Source organism: Triticum dicoccoides, chromosome 1A, assembly GCF_002162155.2.
Source record: "Triticum dicoccoides isolate Atlit2015 ecotype Zavitan chromosome 1A, WEW_v2.0, whole genome shotgun sequence".
Taxonomy (NCBI): Eukaryota; Viridiplantae; Streptophyta; class Magnoliopsida; order Poales; family Poaceae; genus Triticum; species Triticum dicoccoides.
In genome coordinates, this window is record NC_041380.1 from 559897125 (window position 1) to 559907859 (window position 10735).

The 10735-nt window shown below is 48.0% G+C and overlaps 1 protein-coding gene across 1 annotated transcript; it reads right to left on the reverse strand.

Annotated features, from left to right (window-relative positions):
• Positions 1 to 211: 211 nt before the first annotated feature.
• Positions 212 to 9692, reverse strand: LOC119355246. The gene is made up of 3 exons (XM_037622035.1): positions 9574 to 9692; positions 8725 to 8753; positions 212 to 676 (listed from the first exon to the last, which is right to left on the reverse strand). The coding sequence occupies exons 1-3, from the start codon at positions 9690 to 9692 to the stop codon at positions 585 to 587; spliced, it is 240 nt and encodes a 79-aa protein (XP_037477932.1). The 3' UTR covers positions 212 to 584.
• Positions 9693 to 10735: the final 1043 nt, after the last annotated feature.

Genomic DNA, 10735 nt, shown 5'->3' on the forward strand with positions numbered 1-10735 from the left:
GGTTGTGTAGCCAACAACTAACTGAATGTGGACCAAATAATACACAGACTACTTTAGTACTCTTGTCGGTTCCATTTGGATCCTACCGTGCGCAAATTAAGCTCGTAAAAATGCTCACATTTGACATGGCCATATATGATCTTTGAAGGAACCAAGAACATTTGGTCACAATCACGCCTCTGCAGCAAAAATCACAAGATTGAAGACCAATAACATTTGACATGGCCTCCTTTTTTTTAGGCCTTTTCGTTTGCCAGAGAGGAAAAACACAACCGAGATGCCAACAGAGTACCCAGAACAGATCGATACATGTGCATCCTCGCCATTGCAGGACTTGGGAGCACCACGGCACACTACCAACAAACCTCGAAACCAAGAGTAACCGTCAGAATTCAGAAAACAACTACTACCTACGTCCCTGCCTATATGTACACCAAGGAGTTAATCTGTCGAACCTGCACAAGAAAAACCAAGATCGAAACAACAATACCTAACCTAGATACATGGTGGCTGGACAGAGGAGCAAGCAGAGATGATGTAACAGGGGCAGGGTCGCAGGTAAACATCGATCGGCGGAGCGAGCATCAGTCATGGTGGCAGAGCAGCATGACGACGCATCGCCGGATGATGTAGAGCCTGGCCCTGTGCTCCCGCAGCATCCTCGCCAGCCTTCCTCCTCCACTCCCACCTCCGCCTCCTCTTCCCTTTTGCTTCTCTTGCTTCCTCACATCATCGTTCATCCGAGCTGAACTCGAGGGCAAGAGGGCCAGGTGGCCTGGTGGCCTGGAAAGGGCCGGTGCGCCTCTCTTCTCTACTGGATCTCCTTATGCTTTGGCTGTGGTTTGTGTGGACCACTTCGACGTGCTTTTATACTCCATGGATCTCTAGTCTCTCCTCGCATCCTCGCCTACCTGGGCAGAGTATGATAATCCATGATCAACCAGAGGTTCGTTTGTGTGTGCGAGTCTGAGAGAGAGAGAGAGAGAGAGAGAGAGAGAGAGAGAGAGAGAGAGAGAGAGAGATGGAGCAGGATGAGTGCCAGGCACATGCAGCAGCGCCCTCTCTCAACTTGCGCTAATTACGCCGCGGCTGGAGCTGGCAATGGCAGCTTAACAATGCGTCCATCTTGACACCGAAGGAATCAGCTCGTTAATTACACGTTCCAGGATTCCTAATTCCTGTGGGATTCATTCTATCAAGGATGGAAATGGATGGGACTATGGAAGTAGCTGTCCAGGGCATGGATCTCGGATGTAATTCTCATGTTAATTTGGCTGTTCATGCCATCAACTTGGAAGATTGATCATCGTTTAATAATGATGATAATGCATACATGGTGCATCTCACGAATATAATGTTCCATTCTGGCACTTTGTTCATTCACGAGTTGATCATTTCGTATGGTAGCATGTGTGAGGCCGCGCAAGCAGGAAAATTAATACAAGACGTTTAATTAGTTGTCTTCCAGTGTAGTTGGGCGAACTTTATATGGATGTATAGTTATATATAAAGGTTAATCCAATGAAATAGTCATTTTGTAACTTAATATAAAACCTTTTTTTTTTGAAATTAGTTACAGAGGGAGTAGTACTCATGGATCGACCGGCAGTTGTGTCACTAGCTAGATGTAGATGTTCATCGCTGGCATAACACCAGTAAGGCCACCGCTTTAATATCTCCACGTCGGACGCCTAAGCGCACTTTTGTCCAATCAAAGTGCACTTTACTCTTAACAAAGGAATGATATCCCGTCCTCGCATCGCGGCAAGTTGACGTGCTCGCTCCCATCCCCGGGGTCACGTGATAGCCACATGCATGCAATTACTCTTTTGCTTAAGCTGAGTTCTCGTACGACGACCACACTGAGCAGTCCGTAAGTCGTTCGTTCGTTCATTCACAACCCGTCCCATCGATCGATCAGAATCAACCCCCAACGATTTTATTCCTTACTTCGGTTGTCTCTCCTCTTTCTTTAGAAGACAGAAAAAATCGGCATGCAATCCCCATCTACCATAGTTCGAGTTAATTCAGGGCACATCTCTCATGTAAAAATTGGAACACAACCTCTTTCTTCCCTTGACGCCAAGGCCTGACAAAAGTAGATGCAAATCCCATACCATCAATCTTCTCATAGTGAAATCATATTTTCTGCCTGTACCTACTCGAACCAGAAATCGCTCTTTGTAATCCTAGAATGGGAAGGGCAACTTCCCTGTACGTACTCCTCCCAGATCGCTCATATTGTAGTCTTGGAATGGTTCGAATCATTCACGGCGGCGGTGCGATTCCCTGGCTGCGTGGCCAGCAGCGACGACCCATGGGCATCAGCGGCGTGAGCACACCCACGGTGCCGAAGGCGGTGCAGTGGGCGTCGCGAGCGCAAAGGGCACTGTGCACGGCGTCCGTGATTTGGGCGGACTAGGGAAGCGTGCGCCGCCGCAGCATCGGCGATTCGGCGGACAAACACAATGATCCACTGATACCAATGAATTTTGTCAGTTGCCGGGTCTGGTGCTCAATCCACTAATTTGGAGAATTTGATTCTGTCCCACAAACACATTGTGGCCATGGATATATTCACGAATGCAGAGATTTCATGCCAAGAAGTCTGATGTGGAGGATGGGCGGGACTGTCGGGCACACGATGATCCAGTTTGTGGTAGGGTGGTCCGAGGGGTGCATGTGTGCACTCGCCTGGTTAGGAGGATGTAGGCGACAAGAAGTGCACCATCGACGTTGTTGCACGCGTCGTGGCGGGGACGCCCGTGTGGTGGATGTGCGTTTGCTGCTCGAGCTAGGCGCTGATGTGGAGGTTCCTGACGGAAACGAACGCCGCCGGAGCTGCTACTGGAGATACTAGCGGCACGCTGTTGGAGCTGGGAGGAGACGCGGAGGCCCCGGAGCCGACTCCTCTGTGCAGCTTGCTTACATGGTTGTGCATGATGGGGAGGCGGAAGGAACGGCACCTGGCGGCCAGGGCTGCTTCGTGTCACGGGCTCGGGCTCGATCTCTTCCTCAATCGTTTCCCCGGTGAGTTTTCATTGCTTCTTAGTTTTGGTTGTGCGTGGCTGAGATTTGTGGAACTCCAAACATATTAATTTCAAATTTATTGCGTTACTTGTAGCATGCCAAGGTTTGCATGGAACCCTACTAATATGAAATTTGAACATTTGCAGGTTGTTGTGATATATAGTTGCACGTTAATGATTTTTTGGTGGTTAGAAACTTGGAATCCAACCGTCCTAAATGAGTAGATGCAGTTCGAATCATCACCCCGAGTTGAATATAGTGATTTAGGCTATGTTGCCTGATTTATGTGTTGGTGGCTTTGGGTAGGTTGGTTTGAATCTAAATTCAGTAGCTGATGAAGGTAAATCCTTGAACAAAAAGTGAAGAAGTTTATGAGACAGTATATATATTTCATTCAACACCCACTTCCAACATTCCAAGAGTAAAGCTAGCAATCCTGATAGGAATGTTTAGTCATTGACGTTTTCCTGATATGTCAATGTCCGCATGCCTCTCTAAAAAATACTCTTCTCAGATTACTTGTTTGTGTTTTGTTCCCTCAGTACTGAGGAACGTGATGACACAACAACGACGGATGGGGTGAGGCAATAGAGGAAGAAGACACGAGGAGCAAAGCAGATAGAAAATAAATGAAGAACCATGCCTTTAATTTTATGATTGTGTTAACGTACCTTCTATTTACGTATATTTATTCATGTTTATTTCATGATATATTATGGTATTTTTTAATAAGGATCACTATCTACTTCCTCCAGGTGATAGAGGAAGAGGAAGACACAATTTGTAGGTGCATAATATTATGGCATGAATTGGTTCTTTGGCAAAATGTTCATGGATCAGAATTGGTGGGGGTTATTTAGTTCAGTTTAGAGGGCATTTTCCATTGCCATATTTTTGTCACCTTTGGTTTTCTATATTGGGCCTCATCTATGAATATTTTCGATTATGTTGTTTCCCATGGTTTTCCTATATGTAACAGTATGTCCGATCTTACAAGCTTGATCACTGAACTAGGTTCCTCCGATTAATAATAAATGGTTCAAGAGTTGTTTGTACTTTGAACCATTATTAGCGATGGATGTCCTAATAATTAATTAAGTTGTTTGTTTGCTTGCTTCTTGTGCATACAACAGGCTCGTTGACTTTATTTTTATCACAGTATGCAAGCTTCTAAGCGCTGGATCAAGGTCCTACTAATTAATTAAGGAGGTCGATCGCTTTCCTTTTTATCTCAGTAATGCAAGCTTTACATGGGATTGCCATATTGTGAATTAAAAGGAATCCAGTTCTTTTGGGCATGGTTTAGTTATTGATGAACAGAAGGCCATGTAAAGAGTAAATGGCAATGTAGCGTAACAGAACAAGTACATGGTGTTGTCTGCTGCAGAGTTGCAGCGTATTCCTGCATTTTGAAATATGGAATAGATATGATATGCTAGATATAAAGGTTCAGTTTGGAATCCTACTGTGTAGTTTGGTGTACTCTCAATATCATTTCAAGTATAAGGTTTTGTGATGAAGGGGGTCGAGCCATCAGGCGGCGGTGCCGTCAGGTGAGCTTGACTGGTTGCAGAGAGACGAGAGAAGAAGAGGAGTACTCGAGGAAGAGAGTAAGCAGTAAGTAGATTCTTATCTGGTCTAGCAATTGTCTTTTTTCCTCCGAAATAGGCAGCCAATCAGCCACGCCATTGCCACCTCACCACTCGGTGCTGCACAACCTGAGACATTGCGCCGCTACCGGACCCGTTGACAACCTAGGAGCACCGCCGCCAGGCGCCACCTCCCGAGCAGGGGCATCGCGTGCGGGGAATGTCAGGGCTGCCGCGCTAACACCAAGCGAGCAAGGCCCGATGGCGCACGCCGGCGGCGGAGAGAGGGGGTTAGGGGTAGGGGGAACTGGAGGGAGGGAGGGGAGCCTCACTCAGGGAGACGACGTGAGGGGGACCCCGCAAAGAGTATCCTGGGCAAAAGACATTAGATTAATAGAATAGCTTTCTGCTAAAGATTGAGATGAAGAGAAATTAGATTTTTGGTCAATTTTGGGAATTAGATGGTTGATACACGTCCAGTTCAAAAAATAATAATAGAAATAGTACATGTCCATGGTTGAGTGTTATTTTCAATTAATCGATCCAAGGGGAAAATGTGAGCACTATATTGATGCATTAGTATGTCATACCATATCAAGAATCTCGGGAGTTTAGAATGAACTGTTGATGGAAAAGAATATGACTTTGGTATTTGCATGCTAGGTTTTGCTCTTATCTGAAGTCCCGTGAGTACTTTCTTTTGATAAATTTGAACATGTAAATTTGCATTGCGATTTCTTAGCACATTCCTCACAAAAGGTGACATTAAGCAGTTTAAAGATGCTTGTGAGAGGCAGCACATCCTATACAACATCTTGTTGTTATTTTTTCCTTTTGCCTTAGGGTTGGAACTCCCTTGTAAATTCCTAATTTTTAATCTTTGAAAAATAGGATGGCCCTCTTATCTTCTGTATTGACATATATACTTATATTCTTCATATAAGACAAGAGGGCCATCCTATTTTTCTCGGCGAAGTTACATTCAACAAAGATGTTTATTTGTGATATTGTTTCATGTAGTGTCCTACGATACCACCCAAGATAGATATCGTGAATTTGTATTGTTTACATAAAGTATTTTTATATTTTCTTAATTTGTAGCATAGAGATGTTAATCTAAGTGTATAGTCAAGGAAGTAAAGGGGGATATGCATGTAAAATGCTCACAAGTCAGATGCATACTCCTTTAGGACTTCATATATATTTTTTAAAAAGTTCTTCTTTATGACCGTGTTCCATCGGATGTCTGCTACCTTCGCCGCCACCCTTGCACCGGACCTTCCCTCTACTGTCGGACTACACACTGCACCTACGAAGCAAAAAGAGTCGGGCAGCCATCAATACTCCTTTTTTGAGGGACATTGTCAACAATGACACGCAATAATCTTCAGCCATCAATGCTTATCACTTTCGAACGACACTGTTATTTAAGCCGACTCGCTCCTCGCATGGCAAGATGGGACTAAACCTCCTATGGCACGAACATTTTAACCTATAGTTATGTTTACATATGCTATCTATAGATTTTTTTAAATGACCGTGGCAATCGCACGGGCTTTTTACTAGTTAACTTAGTGCGTCTCGTACTATCGCCGTTTTAATTCACGGGACAGCGACCGTACGACAATCTTGAGAAAATTTCAGGCGTCGTGTGCACTTGCGATGATGCCGCGTTTGAGCAGAGCCCTGTTACTGCCGGACCAAAAGAAAAAAAAAAGAAACCTTGCAGGAAGCGTGGAGTGGAGCCTTCATGCATGCCGCTCCACGGTGCACATGCACGACAGCAGGATGCAGCAAAGCAGAGCGAGCATGCATGCTCTCCCACTCTCTGTTGCGACTTGCGAGAGTTTCGATGACTAGGACATCTCCGATACCGATGCTCAAACCGTCTGCATATGTTCGGATCACGCTATTCGGACATATTATGTCATCCAATATGAATCTGTATCGGTCCGTTTATTGGTTCGGACGTATCTTTTCTCGTAAACCGAAGACAAATTAAAGGGGCTTTGTGGGCGTCCGGACTGCTGCCACGTCCGCTTCTGCCATAACCCACAAAACCGATCTCCCTCACCCCTGCTTGCTTTCTATCCAAAACAGTCAAAGCCGTTCCAGAGCGTCAGTGCCTCATTCTTTCCCGACCAGAGCGAACGCGACCTCTCACTGGCGCCTGCATTGAAGTGGGGCGTTAGCCGAGAGAGCTTCGCGGGTATGCGGTGCGCTAGCCGAGAGAGCGCCGCCCGCGCCGCTTCCCGGTGCATGCGATTGCTTCGCATTCAAAAGACACCGCGGCCGCCCGCCATCCGTTTGGCGCCCACATATATGACACGAGGTTGCCGAGGAACCTACTCCAACCCCACCCGTCCGTCCGTCCACCATTGCCATTCGTCCGCCAGATAATCTGCAGCCTTGGCCATTACCGCAGTCATTTGTCTCCGGTCCCTTTCTCCTCTCCACACCACTCCCATCATGCCTCCTCGCGGTCCAAAGCTCTTCTGGACGGACTGTCGCCAGAGCAGAAGAAGGAGATGGCTACCATTAATTGCTACCGGCTGGCAGGCCGACAGGCAGCCGACAGGCCGGTGACGTCCAAATGGAGGACGTGGTAGAGGACGAGCCGGCACCACTCTCGCCGGTGCATTTGCAGCATGACCATCGGCGAGGCCTGTGCCCATTACATGGACATAGAGTGAGAGAAGCAATTCCGGGAGGCGCGGCCGACGCGGCCTACAACCTCCAGCTCCTCCAAGAACACCAGCAGGCGGAGAAGCGCAGCTTGCCGCCGGTAGGGCGATCGCGCCGGACACGGCCGTGGCGGAGCAGGCAACACTGCTCGAGTCCTATCGCTCCGCCCACGAGATCCGCCTCGCCCGCTGGAGGTATGGTCAATATGAGGCGAAACTGGAGGGTGACTACAAGGAGTTCGACGAGGCAGACGAGGTGTGGCGCAAGACCGACAACGAGGACATCGCCAATGCCAGACCCCGCCGCCACGACCACGTAGCCAGAACGTCCTCAGGCGTCGCCAGCAGCGAGAAGAGTAGTGCATGGTAGGTCACCGCCGCCCGCGTCTCAGGAAGGCCACCGATCTTCCCCTCCCGCCGAAGCCAAGCTTGGCGGGCTGATAATCGTCGGCCTATTAGTCGCTCAAGCTGCGGTGGCGGAGGCTATGAAGGCAGAGATGGAGAGCGCTGAGGCGGAACTGGAGGAGGCGAAGGCAAGTGCCGGAGCTTCAGTTTTCGGGGCTCATGGCCGGACATGGGGAACGGGCACCGGTGATCATTTAGATTAGGTTTAGAATAGAAGTTTGTCTGAAATTATACCTTCAGAGTCAGACGGGCTCCGCTTTTAGTTCAAGTATGTCTGAAATATAATGAATTTTGTTCGGTTTATATGAAGTCCGCTATGTTTGCATGAATCTATTTCGGTTTATATGAAATCCGTCGTGTTTGCATGAACTTTGTCCGGTTAGTTTGTATGAATTTTGTCTGATTAATTTGAATCGTTATTGAAATACATGCGGGCAGCATTGAATGGAAGCCTTCAGCATCATTATTCGCGGACTGATTCTCTGTGGGCAGACAAATGCCGAAATAAATTTGTGGATTAGTGTCGGATGCAATCAAGCTGCAGGGGACAAAGCGCCTCTGTGTAGCCGGTAAAAAGAGCACCGGGCCCCTCTTGACACACACCGGATCAGCATCGTTACTACTTGTGAGGGTTCCGATGACTCACGCTCCAGGGGACAAGGCGCCTCTGTATAGCCGGTAAAGAGCACCGGGTCCCTCTCGACACACACCGGATCAGCTAGCTAGCCAGCTCCATGATCACGATATGCCTGTAATGTCACTACCTCCTCCTGTTCCTGTTGAGATTCACTCAAGATAATCTCACATGCATGCATGCCGCCATGGACATGGTTTCTCGGAAGGAAGGCGATGGGGTGGGTGGACGGAAAAGCGCAGGCAGCTGGTGGAGATATTTCCTGAAACGGATGGAAAAGCGCGGCTGTGCTGGCGGAGATATTTCTTCAGCTGGTGGCCAGGCAGGCAGTTGAGGGACACATGAATCATCCTTCGCCCGGCCGGATCTCGGATGTGTGTGCTCTGCCGCTGCTCCTCTTCTGTTTGCCTGCTCAATTATGTCACCAAAGTTGGGGGGATTTGCACGCATTATGTCAAGGTGACAATAATTAAGTGCAATATCCGAGCTGGTATTTCTTTAGGTTGATAACGACACTTTTTTTTAGTTCAGTTCTAGTGCTAGTACTATAATGCATGACGTCACCATGATAATGTTAAGTGAGACTAAGCTGGTACTTTTGGCTTTTGTATTTGGACACAGCATGAAAAAACAGCCGATGATTTGGAGTCCAATATAATGGGAGTACTCGCTTAGAAAAAAAACGTATGTATGCGATAAGCTACCCAAGTAGATTCCCGTTGTCTCTTTGAGGCGGTGAGGTTAGGGTTTCGCATCATATGGGGAGATTAGGTGTCAGATGTTTCAGATCTATGCAAGTGTTCAATGACGATGATTGTGGCTCCAGGGCGCTTGTCCTTACGGGCGCGTGCACGAAGACTTACATCGACAAGGTCAAGCCGTGTCTGGTAAAGCAGCGGTGACAGCGGCGCGTCATCAGCTCATCTGGCGGCAACAGTGGTCTTGGAATCTTGGCGTAGTTTTTGTTATGCTTGTACTTTTGGTGAACTTTTATAATAAATCTGATCATTTTTGCAAAAAAAAAATTAGGGAAGTAATCATTGATCAAAATCTTCTTTTATAGCATATACTATATAGTAATACACATTATTGTATTATGAAACAAAGGGAGTAGTAAATCAGTTTCGCTGGCTACCAATTTGTGCTGAAATATCGAAGATTACCCCCATTTAAATTGTTTACGCTCCTCTTACGCCCATTTAAATTGCTATATAGTGATTTATATATATACACATCAAGCTCAAAAAACTTATATTTTTCAGATAAACAAAGATATCTCACCGCGTCGGGACTGTCGAGCTGACGGTACGTGCTCTCTGTCTGCTCGGGGCGGTCATGTGCCAGGCTCATGCGCAGTCCTATAGCGCGCTTAATTTCGTTTACTTCTACCATGCCATGTGCAAGGGGCCTCGTGCGTTCGAACAAAGCTAATTAAGCTTAGCTGCTATACTTAAGTCTTAATTTTTTTTAAGAAAAAAAGATGACCCCCGGCCTCTGCATCTGGGAGATGCATACGGCCACTTTATTGATTATTCACGAGGACCTTACAAAGTATTACAACAAAATGCCTGAATCCGCCATCTTGGCAATATATGTCAAATACCCGGTCTACTCACCTAAGCCTATCATTAAAAGTCAGAAGCCTCAGCCGAGCCACATACCGGGCCTGGGGCATAAACTGGTCTGACGCACTCACATGTGTCGTCGCCGCCATCTTCCACAGGTCCGTTTTCAGAGCAGATATTGAGGCTTCTACCTTGTCAGGCCACTCCGCCATCGACGCCACCTTGACGCCAGACAACTACCTCCACCTGCGCGAGTCCATCACCGCGCATCGGGCGCCGAGTCTCCACTGCACCACGCCGCCGAGATCCGCCGTCAATATGAAGGATGAAGTACCGCTCCACCAAAAAAGGCGCCCGCTGGTCCCTCGAACCCGTGTACGCCTCCAAGAATGACGCCCCCAAGGAGGAAACGACACCAACGCGCTGCTGTCATCCGATCAACTGATCTAGGGTTTCCCCCGGAGGTAGCGGATAGAGGTCTAGAGCTTCTCCACGGTGATATCTTCAAGAAGGTAATGACACCACAGGGTGCCACCAACGCCGGTCTTGGCATCAAGCCGAGCACAAGGTTTTGACCCGGATCCGCTCGAAGAATCTCCATCACGTATTGTGTGCACGGATCGTCGCCGATCTGAGCCGCCGCACATGGAGCAGGCCGCACCGGTCAAATCAGATCTGTCCGGAGGGCACAACCCGCGGTGCCGACCCAACCACCAGGCCCTCCATGCCGCCACCGCCGATCCGAGGTCAGATGGTATGTCGCCGCAGACCCGGCCGCTGCCATCGAACGCCGCCACGCAGCCCCGAGGCAGGGCCGGCTGCCGCACC